Genomic DNA, 15,934 nt, shown 5'->3' on the forward strand with positions numbered 1-15,934 from the left:
TACTTACATTTTTGAACCCTCACCAATTTCAGCACAAACTAGTCTCATTTCAGGCATACAAAAAATATAAATCAAACATTCACAAATTCAACAATCAAACAAGCAGACATGAGTTACTTTATTATGATTGTGAGACCACTTTTAGATATGATTGGTTCAGGTGCAGATTTGTGGGTAGATAGTATGTATGGAAAAAGAAAAGAAAAGGGTGATGGGTCGATTCGAAATTCTCTCTTGTTGTCCCAATTCTGAAAGTATTTTAAAACATTGAAATAAATGGCAAATATATCCTTTAAAAATTGATGTAAAAAATATAAATCTTAATTATTTCTCCAAATAATAAGAATGATTATTCCATTCTATATATTAATCCAATATTCAAATTTATGATTTTGTTGTCTTTATTTATACAAATCAGCTTTATAACTTATATGAGAATAATTCAAGGAATAAATCAAGGAGAATAAGTCAAGGAATTAAATGTAACAGAATGTTTTTTTCGTACAGAGATATTTTAATAATCGTTTAAAACTACCCCTCGATAAGAGTATAAATATTTGACTTCGTTATTGAATGATTTCTCTCTCGTTTGCAATCATTTATTTTGCAAACAATTGGATGCAGCTAAGAAACTTATTTTCCAGAATTTATTTTATGCAGTATACTATAAATTATAGTTGTGGGTGTATATTTATTATGTTGATGAGTGCAAATATACATAATCACAGCCATAAAAAATGCTCTAGATAATCATTGTGCATGACAGGAATTCACGCGGATGGAGAGTGGATGAAAACATTGTTATTCTCATTATCTCATTCTTTCATTTTCTAAGCTCAAGTTTCCTATTTTTTTAAAAGTCAATTTCATTAATTGAAAAAAAAACCTCCTTATACTAAAAAGAATTTTGTTCTACGTTTGAAAAGCTATTTGATGGTTAATGATTAATTTATAAAAGAGAACGTTCATTAATTAGTTAGGGATGATTTTTGATATTTCAAACTCTTTCCCCCATATTATAAGGATTCGTAAGATACTTCTGACCACCTTACATAAAATTTTATTTTTTTAGTGATTATATCAAAGATATATGAATTATTTTCACTGCAAACGATGGTAAAAGGAATTTCAAGAGTTTTGAAAGATTTGAAAATATTCCAAAAGATTTCAAGGAATCTTAGGTTATTGCAGAGGAGAGAGAATCTCAATGTTTCAAAAAATCTTTCAAGATTTTAAGAGACTTCAAGGTGTTCAATCAGATTTCTAGAGATTTTACAGGATTTATATCATTTAAACACGGAGAAAAATTGATATTGATAAGAAGATATTAAAAACTTTGATATTTAATCATGATATATAGATATTACGGCATACTATCTAATATCTTCTATTCAATATACAAAATATTAAAAGGCAATATCTGTTTATATTGAAAGTATAAAATATGTGATATTAACAGTTAATATTTAAGATATTAAAAAAGCTAAATTTTATCGGAGCAAGGTCGCTGACGTGTGGCGTGGCGACAAAAGATTATGTCTGTATCTTGAGCTTTCATCGTATGTATTGTGGTTTATCGGATATCTATTGCACTATAAGTTTTGGTGGAAAATGGAATAAATGTTTTTGGATATTTTATAATTTTCTCAAGAAAATGAGGACTCAGCTACAGGCATTTTTCATATTAGCCTTGAACAGTGTGTTATCTGTTTAACACAAAAATCGCATAATTATGCAAAAAGGCGAATGCTCGAGGATTCGCATTTTCAAAACAGAGGACTACGATATTAACATTCTTTTGCATTTTACAGAAAATGGCATGCTTTACAGGTAATTTTTGCACAATTAAAAAATATTTCTTGAATATCTTGATTCTGCCCTTTAATATCTTGGATATTGTCAGTTAAAATCTTCTTTTTAATATCTACGGATGCTCTACTTCAGTATCTAGATTTCTGTCCCATAGTTAATTCGCTAAGATATTACCTATTAATGTCTAGATAGTCTGTGCTAACATCTATTTTTTTCCGTGAAGAGTTACCGAATAAGATTTAGACGGATTTTGAGGAATTTTAAGGGATTTAAACTTTTAAAGAGATGTCAACAAATTTCCAATTAATTCACGAAATTTCTAAGCATTTTAAACAATTTAATGTGTGATACTGAAGTGTTTTCACGAATTTTGAAGAATATCCGGGATTTTAATGAAATTTCGAAGATTTTAAGGGACTGACAGAGATTTTATAAGATTTTAAAAGGTTTCAAAGGGTTTCAAGGAATTTTAACGAATTTCAAGAGATATAAAGGGGTTTTCTTGATTTGATGGGATTTCAAAGGATTTTAAGAGATTTTAAAAGATATATAAGTATATCAAATGGATGTATGTACTCTTATATCCAATAGGATTTTGTAAGATTTTAAAGATTTGACGAAATTTCAAAGGATTTTGCTGTTATAAAGGATTTTAAGGAATTTTAAGACTTAATATATTTCAAAGTATTTTAAGAGATTCGAAAATATTATTATTATTTCAGGGATATTCAAGAAATGTAACTATTTTAAAGATATTTTCACGGATTTTTTGGAATATTATAAAGAGTTTGAAAATTTCATGGATTTTCATAGATTCTAAAGGGTTTCCACGGACTTTAAGTATTATATAAAGAATTTTGAATTTTACAAGAGTTTTCACAGATTCTGAAGGGTTTCTAGGGATTTTAAGAGGCGTCAAAACATTCCACAGTATATCCATGCATTTTCAAGGATTTCGTTATATTTAAACAGATTTAATGGAATTTTAAAGCATTTCCGAATATTCTAAATGATTTTAAGAGATTTCGATGAATTTTTAAGGGATTTCAAAGATTTCAAAGGATGTCGTGAATTATCGATTTTCGAAGATCACATGTTTTTTTCAAAGTTGAGAGTATTGAGTTTTTAAGACTGTTGAAGCCGTTTGTCAAAAATGTTATCGAACATTTTTTCAAAAGTGTTTTAGTGTCTAAGGCAACATAGATATTGGACATGCCAAAAACACCAGCGTTTTTCTTTTGGGTTTTTTTTTTATAGATAATACTAATAGGATAACTGTATTCCATTAAATTTTATCTTGTGCCCGTGTCATGCAGAGGAGGAAGATTTTTAAAAATTTTGAACAATGAAAATTCAAAATTTTGGGACAAGTGAATTAGATATGAAAAAGTCGATACAACCAAGTTATTCCTTCCAAAAAGTTCTATAAAATATTTCTTTGAATTTTTGGTCTTTCTGGCGTTATAATCACAATTTTTCTAAAATATATGAAGAAATGTAATTTTCTGCTGCCATTACTAATTAAAGAGGGTGTAAATCAACAGAGCGCGAGGTAAATACACTATCAAGAGCAAAGCTCGAGAACCAATAGTTGCGCGCTTTATAGGCGCGCTCAATCTTGCGCCCCCACCCCCTGCTATAAATTTAGGCCCTACTTTGAAGCCGTATTTAGGACAAATTGGACCCTCTTTCAAAGCTCCAACTACTTCATGTAGGACTTGCGGCATCAAAGCAGGTTCTCTATAATCTCACACCAATATGGATAAATAAAAATAAGAAGTGTTATTTATCATAAAAATAAAATAATATCTGTGATTTAAATATCAAGGATATTTGCAATTATTTTTTATAGATATTTATTAAATATATATTTCAATATATTTTTCGAATATTATATTTTATTCATAATATTTTTTGTTAGCGTTGGAAAATATTTTATTCTTATAATTTGTTATTATTCTCAATCACGTACATGACTTTTGAATACACACACTTTAATTAATTATTAATTAAAATATTTATAATGACTTATTAAACCACAGTATTTACTAATTTTCCATGATAAATATCATTGTCAGACAATTTTTCAGCATTTTCAGTTAAGAGAAAATATTTTTCTGTGATTGAGCATTGCAAAAAAGTATTTCTTTATATGTAAATAATTGATGGCAATGAGGTTAAATCTTGAATTAAATATTTTTGTTAATTAAGTGTGCATTCAGTCATTAGGATGACCAATGAGTTCAATTAACCTGAGTAAAAAATCATTTTTACCTTATTTTCATGAAGTTGGAACATTGTAGGCTTAAAAGATTCAAAGTAGGGTCAGTATTGAAAGGGAAGTTAACAAGCCTCAAAGGAGGGTCTTGAGTTATAAAAATGTACGCTCTGAAGATTTAAAGGAGCTTCAGAGAGGTGTTACAGCATCAAAGTAGGCTAGAATGTTTCATTCTCTAGTAGATAAAAGTTTAAAGCAGGGCTATAAATTTAAATAGCGTCAAAGCAGGTGTTAATAAGGTGCTGCAACTTCAAAGCAGGGTCTAAATCGACTCGCGACACGCGCCGCGCGCGATTTGAATGTACCAGCGCAGTAGGTACATTTTTAAATGTCAAATTAACAACTAAGTGTCCAGAAAGCTAGTTATAAAATTCTTTTTTAATATTGATACTCATAAAAAAGACTACTGAACTTTTACTTTAAAACACATTGTTTCCCATTATTTAGTAAGTTTATCTATATAAAATATGCGCTACGAAGTCGGCATTTTAAAAATAATTACAACAGACTCGGCAACAGCTTAGCTAGTAAATTTCAAGAAAAAAGGTAATGAGAAATAAAGTTTAGTGTTTACTGAGCCTCGGCAACGAAAATTTGTCAAACGATTAATTGGTTGAACCGCACGACACTAATTTAATGTCTTATAGTTTATAGTAAAGTAAAATCAGCAAAAGTCCTCGCTCCGTGTTACCTGATTTGCTTATTTATGTGCTTGATGCATTATTGCTGTAATATGCAATCATCTACTCAATCGTCAATTGTCAGTGATGTTTTTGTTATGCAACTATATAAAAAGGTGAAAACAAACCGTCACGAAGAGCACACACTGATTTGCAACTTGTTGAGAAATAAAGTCGAGAGCAACGAAACATCAGTCATACATTTTCACCTTTTTCGAAACTAGTCTTTATATTGCGCTACAATTATTACGAGCTGCATTTATTCATTTATTTATTACACGCTTTCCCTCAATCAACAAAAAAAAGTACGATTGACTGCAAAACTTATTAGATCGTAATCCGCCGTAATCGAATGCAGGCACAACAATATTCTGAATTAAAGAAAGTGCTTTTTTTAAATTTCATAATTGTATTATCAGTAATTTATTTTTTAATTTATTAATTTGTTATTAAGCTAGGATCCTCCTTTATTGAAACAGGGAAAGTTAAATAGATAAATAGCTAAATAGTCCACTTTTTGATGAAATTGTGCTTTCTTAAAATCGGGAAAATTAAAAAATGTTATTCATTTCAAAAATATTTTAAATATTTCTTCACCAATTATTCGCCAATAATATTCAGGCTTCGAAACCATTTTTGACAAGTTTCCAATATTGCTAATTTTTTGTTATTATCAGAGTGTTTACAGACTAAGTTTTAAATCTTTTTTTATTGTCGAAAAGATAATGGCGTGCTTGTTAAATTTCGCACAATTTTAGGAAAAATATTGAAGAAAATGAAATCATTGATTATTATATATACTGTTATTTGTTAAAAACAACAATGTATATGAAAAATGGTACCAAACATAAAATATATTAAAAAATATAAAAACATACAAATATACCCACTTGAATGAAAAAAATTTCATTACGATCGTTAAAATTCTTCTCTTTAAATGTAATTTGAGATATTTATGTATAATCAATAGATAAATAATTTTATTCTTCTTAGTTCATAAAGAAATAGAGTATTATATATGAAAAGATTAATTAAAAAAAAGTATCACCTTTATGTTCGAATAAAAAATGCACTTATTATGGTACATTTAAACAGTGAAGTTATCGTAATATACATGCTTAATCATAAATTGACATGTAACAAATATGAAAGTAGAATTTCAGCTTGAAACATACTGTTTATAAAATTATATTTTTCCAAGAAATACCCTTTTTTGTGGCAAATTAAAAAAAAAAACATTATAACCCCTTTATAATAAAAAAGTTCCTATTACTATGATTTTTCTAAATAATTTTTTTAGATGAGTCTAATCTGCTTTAAATTTTTAAAAAGAATATAATTTTTTATAAAACAAGTGACTTACTTTGTAAAATAAGTCCAAAATGGTAATTTTTGGTAAAAGTTTGTAATTACTCATAAAATTTGGTAATATTGTAAAGATTCCAGGAAAATTTTTAGTTTCTAGTAGATTTTTCTCCTCATTTTTTACGATGAAATTTTTATGGCATATTTTTATCAGTATTATCTTAAAACTGATAAAGAGGACTTCTGCAAATATTAATTAAATTTTTTAGTACATTTTAATGTTTGAAAACTTTGGGGGTTTCCAGTAAAACTTTTTTCATTCACGCATAATTCAAAGTTGATGCAAGAAAATAAAACATTCCTTGACTTGAGAAGAATCGATGGACCTATCATATTCATGCATTCTATTGGAGATTAGGGATTTTAGGGTCACTTATACAAGGTGTGCTTGAAGGCCGGCTAGGTTTGACTAAAATGGATCCAAAATCTGCTAACGCAGAAAGTTTCCGCGAGTTATGCGCATTTTTGTATATTCACATAACAACCGACCGTACAAAACTTGCATATTCTGGTTAAGGATACACTTTCAAAGTTTACTTTTTTCCAAATTATTTTGAATACAAGTTTGTGTTATTTATTCTGTATTAAAAAAAATTATTTACCACTTTTAGCCCAACTCAGGGCCAACGACAGGGACGCTGTGGCTATATGGCCCGATTTTCTTTTTAATTTTTAAAAATATTTTATAATATTTTTTTATTTATTTTTTATATATTTTTTCTAAGTACAGTGAAACCCTTGAATAGCCCTCCCTTCTATAGCCCCTCCGAGAATTGACGTCGCGCCGTAGGTAGATATAACGGGAACTGCGCGGGGGTTGCGGGGTCTGCAATTGTCACTCAGGCGAGAAGTCAAGCGTGAACAAACAAAAGCGGAGCGGGCTACAATGAGTTAGTTCAGCCCCAAAATCGGCGCTATAAAAGAGTTTCACTGTAATTATACATTTACTGGTACACATCAATATGATGACAGAGCTTTTAATAATATTTGAAAATATTTATTAGTAAATAAAGTTCAAAATTATAGGTGACGCGAAGAAAATTCTATTACTGCTTTTATAGCTGTGTTGAATATATAGTAATTTGTGGTTTATACGTGTTACCTTGTAACGTGCCCAGAATTAAAAAAAATAGCGATGTATAGATTCTCCGCTTTGCTCTAACCTATACCCTAACCATTATTATTTTCTATGAAGCGTAAACTTTCTTTAACATGTATCCGAATGATGTGAATTTTGAGTGTTTACGAGAGTTTGTCGATGCTTTTCAAAGCTTTATTCAATTTATTGATGTCCAGTCTGTTTTGTTTGTAGCTTAATAACAAGAAGAGTAATCAACTTTTCAAAATTCTGATTATTGGAAATGAAAGAGTAACTTCGAAACTATCGATTGGCGTAAGAAAATAAAAATTCATTTTTTTTCGCGTTAAATCCCTTTCTTCGCGGACGGTCACATATGTAACTTATGGACTTCTATTTTCAATACAGACGGGTTGTGTTTTCTATATCGCCACCTAGCGGTGTTTAACTCATTTAGGTATATATTTATATAAAATGTACCTAAATGATAATTTTTAATCACCGTTTACTTGCATTTTAAATTTGAGTATTCGTTTGATTAATTAAAAAGTGGTGAAGTTAAAAATCGGCATTATTTGGAGAGCTTTCAAATAAAATATATCAAAATTTATAGAAAAAGCTAAATTATTGGTTGAAACTACTTGTCTGTAACAAATTTTATAACTTTAGATCTAAGATAAAATTTAGTATAATTAATAGATTAGACTACGCGACCACTTAAGCTTTAGCTAGTATAGGTTGTTATGTAAACATCTAAAAATGCGCACAACTCGCGAAAGGGAGCAGCTAGAATTTTAAATTCAACTGATTTTCAATGTTCAAACGCTGCAGAAACTTTTTGCGTTAGCAGATTTTGGATCCACTTTAGTCAAACTTAACCGGCCTTCAAGCACATCGTGTATAGAACTTTAAAATCCTGTTTTTTTAATGCATTTTTTTTATTCACATAATTCAAAGTTAATGTAAGAATAAAAAAGACACATCGATCCAAGACTAATTGACATAGTTATTTACCTAATTGTATTTTTGTATTTGTATTGGCGGGTGGAGGACCCTCTATCAGAGCACCCGCTGATATTTTATTTTAAAATATTTTCATTATTAGTTTATAATAAATATAACAAATAATTAATATATTATCTATAAGGAAGAAATTATATATTCTATTATTTATGAATAGCAATCAAAATGCTCATCAAATGCACACTATACAATTATAAATAAAAATAAAGTGAAAACACTCTAGATAAAGTGCACAGATAAATAGTTTGCATTATTGTCTTTTGTTGTATTTTATTATTAAAATACATTTTTATGAGGGGATTTCATAACTTAAATACTATTTTTTGAAAGACTTACAATATTTGAAGATGATCCAAATTAAATGATTTTCAAGATACGAAGACACGAAAATTGTGTATTTTTTATTACTTGTAACGTGGTACATGGTACACGTCACATAGCTGCCCCATTTCGGACTGTATAAACTGGGTACGTAAAAAATTACCTAAAATCAATGAATAGTTGCTACACAAAAGCAGCGGTAAATAGCAGCAGTTTGCTCAATTCCGTACTTTTACTGTGAGCAAGTATACTGTTCATCATCTGTTTGCTTGAGGTGGAAATCCAACCAAGGAGAACGGCTAGTATAATTTATGCGGATGATTCAAATGATAATAAGGACAAGCGGTATTTTGTATTCAAGAGTATGCGACGATTTGAGGACATACCGGTTTGCTGATCCTTCTTATACTATGTGGGTTGGCATTTTGGGCAATGGGCACATCTGATTATGACCAACATGAGAGATTCGCCATTTCTTATTTCGTTTATTTGTTTTGCTAGCCATCTTTATTTTTATATCTTACTGGGAATATCATTATTTCCAAGGTCAGCGATCATATTAATTGTTTTAATGTTGGATGTTGTGGAAAGTGAAATTAAATCTTATGCTCTTTTTCTATCATATTTAAATCCAGTTAAAGGGCATGGTAAAAAGTTATTTTTGTTGAATATTCAAATATTTTGTTGAAAATTTAATTATTTTGTTAAAAGTTTCAAAGTTCTGGTGAAAACTTGTCTTTTTATACAGAAGATTTGTCCTTTTTAATTTGAAATTCTACTGTCTTCAGAAAAATTGGCGTTTTTTGTTTGAAAATTGAACTATTTGGTTGAAAATGCAACTGTTTGTTTGGTATACAATTCAGATATTTACTATATATTCCATTACCTGCGGAACAGAAAAAATTTGGTGAAAATATTTGTTTTAAGAGCATCTCGGCCATTCCAAAATAAGATAACCCAAACTGTTAAAATAAAAATGTTAAAAATAGCAATATTTAGCAATTCAGATATTTACTATATATTCCATTACTTGCGGAACAGAAAAAATTTGGTGAAAATATTTGTTTTCAGGTTATTTTTCAACAATGTTTGTTCAGGGCATCAAGTGACCCAAAGTGCCTATGATTTTTATGGAATTTTTGGGCACTTGTCTTAACTAGTAAAAGTACTGGATTATTAATGTAAAAAATTCAATGAAATATACATTTATTTGTCTGCTTATTCATATAGAATACAGAAAAATTGTTTGGAGAATATGAAAAAAGTGGTAACGGATGGGACATAGGAGGGGATAACGGATGGGACATTTGGCATCTCAAAGCCTTTCGTCTGACCATTACCCTAATGACGGCGCTTAAGAGATTCTAAAATTGCATGGTGAATTCTGCAGAAGAGAAGCGAAAGAATTTTGAAATTACTTCAAACCTTTTGTACTTAAAGTGGTTTATAAATGTTTAAGAACTTGAATGACAGGGATATTCTTAACTATTATAATTCGGTCAGATTCTACTTACAGGATTCAAGGAACATCGTACGTATTAAATTAAATACACCATTCCTAATAAGTTAATCTATTTGCAAAGGGATTGAAGCTTATTTAAGAGTACATCTTAAGTTTACGAATGCCATAACTCTGTTAGTGAGCTGATCAAACTATCTAGTTTCTTTTTAAACTCAGTGAAGTTGTGAAATTATTATTGTTCGTTGTTCTGACCTTACTTCATCCATATTTTGGTAAGTTATAAACACATTTATCATACTGTGATTTACATTAATGTAAACATGTTATCATATAATTTTCTGACTAGACTATTTCACTGAAACTTAAAATATAATTTGTGGGCTTTTTTGACAGATAATGGCATCAGTTCCTAAAACAGAGAAGATGGCTAAATCCGCCAAAGATTATTATTATATAATAATACTGTCTTAGGCTTAAGCGCATTCCATCATTCAAAAAATTTGACATTTATCGTATTGTTGTTGGGCAAACTTCGAAGTCTACGCTGCATGAACTCACAATTTTCCCTGGCGGACCACCTGAATTATATTTTAAGCACCTAACAACACATACACGTTTAAAATACAGCGATGTATACTCCGAAAGTGATTTTGAAGATTAAATAAAAAAGTAGTGTGATATCAGTATTAATTTAATAGATGTAGATGTTGATAAGAATGTACGTAGAATAAAATTTTAACCCGAGTTTTTGACAATAAAATTTAGTTTTCCATTGATTTAAAACTTTGATAACTTATTTAGATCCTACTCCTTTCAATTCTCAGTTCATATTGAAGTTATATTATCTGTAAAGCCTCCAAGCTAACTTCCTGATCGTACATGTCCCATCCGTTACCTTGCTGTGTCCCATCCGTTACCCAAAAGAAGAATTTTATCCAAAATTCTAATTCGCATATTTTCGAACTTGACATATATAAAAAGAAAACTTCAACAGACAAATCCATTACAAAAAAATTGGTTTTATAACTATTCTCAATTGGCAGAGTTCTGACTGAAAGGAAAAGTAAGTCCGGAAGTGAGTCCCGTACGAGTCCCATCCGTTACCCTCGTTTTCGTTTTATAACATGAAAATTATCCAATTTAATAGAATTTTAGAATCTGAAAACTAACAAGTTCATGCATCTTTGTACAGATAGCGTAGCTTAAACAAGATACAGTTGTTTTATATAAGGATTTTTCAAGTTTTTATGCGTGCAAATGTCCCATCCGTTACTTTGGAATGGCCGATCTGAGCTGTGAATTCTGATAAAATATTATGTTTTATGCTTTATTTTGGGCGTTTATCAAATGAAATCGAAGATCAAAATTTTTACTTAAAGGGCGGTTCGTATTTTTGGCTTCGCTCTGCGGGGTTCAAGCTTTTTGTGATGATTTTGCTAAAAAAAGCGTGACGTAGTTTTCGAACGGTTCCTAAGTAGATATTTTAATTGCGCTTACATGACAATTTGTTCCATGCTTAATATTTGTGTTGCAAAGTTTGATCTTTAAGGTTTATTAAACGTGCCGAAAGTAACGAAATAAAGAGTCTTCCTGTTCGAATTTGTAAACAGGCTACAGAACCAGTATTGCCATCACGTTGAATTCCAATTTAATTAACTCTATTGGTAATAACAATATTATAGAGATGTATAATAATCTCTATTGAATATAGCAAAATACATACTCTTGATACTTGTCTATTACACGGTTACATTACATTGTCTGAATTATATTGTATACCAAAATGGAAGAAGTATATAAAAATAGCTATAAAATGTGAGAAACTTTTTTAATTCTCTGTAATGGTTCATTTCATTTTTCAATTTAAAGACAGCAGAACTGAAAATAGTGAGAACTATAACTGTGAATGAAATTATTCATTGTTTCTTTCTGAGTTATAGCCTATAATTTATAGCTTTCCCTCAATTTGGTCGCTATTCTGTTAATAGTAATGGATGACTGGAGAAAATGTATTCGGATAGTTTGAAAAATAATCCATAAGCCATAAGGAAGAAAACGTACAAAGCCAGGTACAAAGGAAAGTTAAAGAGCAGAGTGACACTGAGGTTAGTATGACGCCACAGGATCAACCACGAGATAATTAACTTACCTGCTTGGCCCATTGTCAGAAAAGGGCCTTTTTAATCTTACAACAGTTGTGCATCTCGACTTGTATTTGACATTTGGCGGTTCTTCTATGTAGGCTTTGAAATATTTCTTTACTTAAGGATTTTTAATTTCAAATATTTCCAATTTTAAAGCTTTGACATCTTTGAGTTTGCAGTGTTCGATTTGTGACATTTTCAAATTTAAAATCATTCTATTTACAGTGCCTAATACTAAGAGGTAAAAAAGAATACTTATAATTGTTACACCTAAAATTGGTTTACATTAAAATCAGACAAATTTGTTTGGAATGAAACCAAATTAGTAAAAAATTTAACATACCTATATTCTAAATTCAAAATTGAGTCTTAAATTTATATCTATTTTGTTTAAATTCAGACAAATTTTACTGAATTCAATGTCAAACATTTGAAGGTAAAATAATTATGAATCTTTCTATTTAAGGTAGCTGTGCTAAAAATCAGATGTCTCCAAGGAAAAAGTTTTTCTTTGATTTTAGGAGTAAAAATAATATTATTGAGAATGTAATTTCAAAATTAAAAAAAAAAACATTATTTCAAGTGACAAAATTTTAAAAACTCACAAAAAATGTGTTTTTTTAAAAAAATTTTCTTACTAACGCTTAGTTTTGCCGATTTTTTAAAAATGGTTGAATTTGAACAATTGATGACTTTTTTGGGAAAAATTTTCCCGAAAACTCTACTATTTTTAATTTTATAATAAACCATTTTATAAACAAATAACTACATTTGGAGATTATGTACTGGCTTTCCAAATTGGAAACAGCAAAGTTACAGGGAATGTTTTCCCCGAGGGGCTAGTCATTGAGAAATCTCAGATTGAGGCCCTGGAAGTCTTAGGAGAACTCTTTGAGAAACTCGGCGAACTGTCAGCCGACTCCATCTGAACGCCGCCGAGCTTAGCCGAGTTTGATTTCTCCTGAAGAGTCCCGTTCTCGAGAAGTTCTGGAAATCTCGGCAGTCTCGGCAATCTCAAGGAAATCTTAGCACTCTGTATGCGAATTCGATTGAGACTGCCGCATTCATCGTTTCATGAGATTTCCTGATTTCTCAGTGAGTAGCCCCTCGGTTTTCCCTAAAGAAATAAGCCATGACTTATTAAATTTGAACCCGTATTAAAAAATGGTTAAAAGGCCACAATAAGGAAAACTGAATTACAAAAAATATTGTTAAAATAATTGTTATTTACAAGTTTAAAAACTTTTTTTTTATAAAAAATAATTTCTTTTCTTTCAAAAGACATGACTGGTAATATTGTTTCAATTTTTCAAATCACAGAACATTTTTTCAGCCAGAGACCTGATATTTGGCATGAAAACTACCTTAATATGTAAAATTTTAAACTTTGATGAATATCGAATTAAAAATTTCATTTTATTTCGAAAGCTGTAATTGAAACATTTTAAATTCTAGTGTAGGGATTTTCAATTGCTCATTTTGGAATAAAAATAGTTAAAAAAATATTTTGAAATGACTGAGCGATTTTGAAATAAAAGCGTTTGATTTATTGAACTGTTCTAGACTTAAAAACGTTTGAAGTCGAATAATTACAAATTTATATAATTAGTTAACTTCAAATTTAAAAGTATAAATTTGATCATTTTCTAATTTATTAATTGTAAATGTGATCTAATTCATCTAACTTAAACAATTTTAAACGATATATTAAAATTTTTTTAACTATTCCAAATAAAGAGTTTTAATTTCATTGTGAAGCAATTCAAAGCTTAACACTGATTGAAATTTTGTGAATTGCGTGAAGAATATAATGGCGAAATAATTCAAATTTGTATGATTTAAAGTTCAAGAAGTTTTTAAACTTCTGTTTTAAAGTTTAAATAGTTTAAAAATTTGTTTAATTGTTCAGTTATAAACGTTTTCCATTTCGAATTATTTAATTTCAAACAGTTTAAGAATTCTTCAATTCAATTCATGAATTTTAAAGCATAGAAATGACAATGATTTTTTTGTTGAATTCTGGAATTATAATGAAAGGTTTTGAAATTCTGGAAGCGTCGAGTTTGAATGTTTCAATTCATAATACACATTTTGAAAATTTAGAATCAAGTAGTTTTAATTTCTAATTCTGAAATGGGTTTGTTTTCGAAAGGCAGTGTCTATACGTACCGAATCTATTGATACAGAAATTTCATTAAAAATGTACCCTTTTCCAGGTTCCGCTATTCATACCGAAAACATATTATTTGTTACTTCACTGAAAAAATGTTTAGGTATTTATCCTAGAATTCTTGCTATTAATACATTTATAAAGAAATTATATAACAAATGGTCAACGACGACACTTAACGGCAGAAAAATATATCACTGCTGATATATTATGTTAGTAATATTATGCTGAAAAAAATCATGCCGAAGGGAAGTCTCTAACTTTTATAAAAAAGCAATCATTTTAAATTGCATACAGAAGTCAAAAACTTAGATAAAAAAATGTGTGCATTTTTTTCTTATTATAATAAATGTCCTAAAATATTGTTTGGGATTATGATTCATTTATTGCTATGAATAAAAAGAAGCATTTAAAAATGAAGATTATTTAGGGCGGCACTTATAATCACCGATAGTATTCTTCTAGTCATTGTTTGAATTATTAAGAAATAAAATTAGTCAATCTTTATTTTTTAAATTTATTTTTTCTCCCTTTGCCAAGCAATATTCGTTGCTTTAGAAACATAGTACTGTTGAGCTGTAACTGTAAAGTGTTTGAGTATAATTTTAGTTTAAACCTGTTAAAAAGCGAGGAGGTTTAAGGTTTGTATTTATCTTTACAATATGATTTATTTGCAGAGTCTGGAGCAAGAAAGGCATCTTCTTCGGAGGAGGTTGGAAGAAGCAAGGGGGGAGAGTGAAGCTCGTGCCTTGGAACTCCAGGCTGATGTGGAAGCGTTGCGGAGCCAGTTGGAGGAACAAAGCGAACGAGCAAGAAGGGCTGAACGGGATCAGGCAACTCTGGTGGCCGAATTAACGGCCCAGAACACGCGCCTAGCGGATCAGTTGAGGGAGGCTGCAAAACAAGAAGAGCAGCTGCTCCTGGAAGTGAAGGTTCTGAGAGAAAAAGTCTCTGTCAGGAGTAACACCCTTCAGGATCATGTCAGCAGTCTTGAAGTACTCAGAGATGAGGTAATATAATATACCTACCTCAATTCAAATTCAAAATGTTCGAATTTAACTTCTAACATCCACAGATACTAGAAAATATAAGAATTTTCGATGGAGATATATTAGTGAATAATTTCAATTACAATCGGACTTCTCAATAAGAGTGCTTGCCCTAATCCGTGATTAAGCAATACCCCCACTACCGTCCTTGTTTTTAACGCCACCGAATAAAATTTCAAGGCTTCTCATTAAGAGCGTTTTGTGAAGTTTGATTATTTATGACTTTCTTGTTTTGAAAACGCGACGATTTAAATAAAATAATAATAAAAATTGCATTGTTTTTTATTTATCTAGGAAATCACTTTCTTTACAGCACCGTTAACGCTCTTATTGAGAAGCCCGACCATCATTTAAATTTTTCTGAATGGTGCGAATACTGGCATGTGCAGACAAAATTATATATCGAGTTAAGAATTTATCAAATTAAATAAAATTTACTCAGAAAGGTTCATCCTATATGTTTATAATTATAACAAAGATTGTTTTTATAATAATAATCAATGAGAAGCAGAACCTTCTATAGTGATTTTCATTTGGTTTCTCTAATTTTTC

At 29.7% G+C, this 15,934-nt stretch overlaps 1 protein-coding gene across 1 annotated transcript in view; it reads left to right on the top strand.

The window, feature by feature from the left end:
- Positions 1-15,934, top strand: part of LOC117177131 (bicaudal D-related protein homolog) — a 97,154-nt gene that overhangs the window by 64,618 nt on the left and 16,602 nt on the right. Inside the window, exon 2 of the mRNA XM_033367628.1 lies at positions 15,011-15,343. Within this exon, the coding sequence (XP_033223519.1) occupies positions 15,011-15,343 (333 nt within the window). The remainder of the gene's footprint in view (positions 1-15,010; positions 15,344-15,934) is intronic.

The sequence above is a fragment of the Belonocnema kinseyi genome, chromosome 7, assembly GCF_010883055.1.
Source record: "Belonocnema kinseyi isolate 2016_QV_RU_SX_M_011 chromosome 7, B_treatae_v1, whole genome shotgun sequence".
Classification (NCBI taxonomy): Eukaryota; Metazoa; Arthropoda; class Insecta; order Hymenoptera; family Cynipidae; genus Belonocnema; species Belonocnema kinseyi.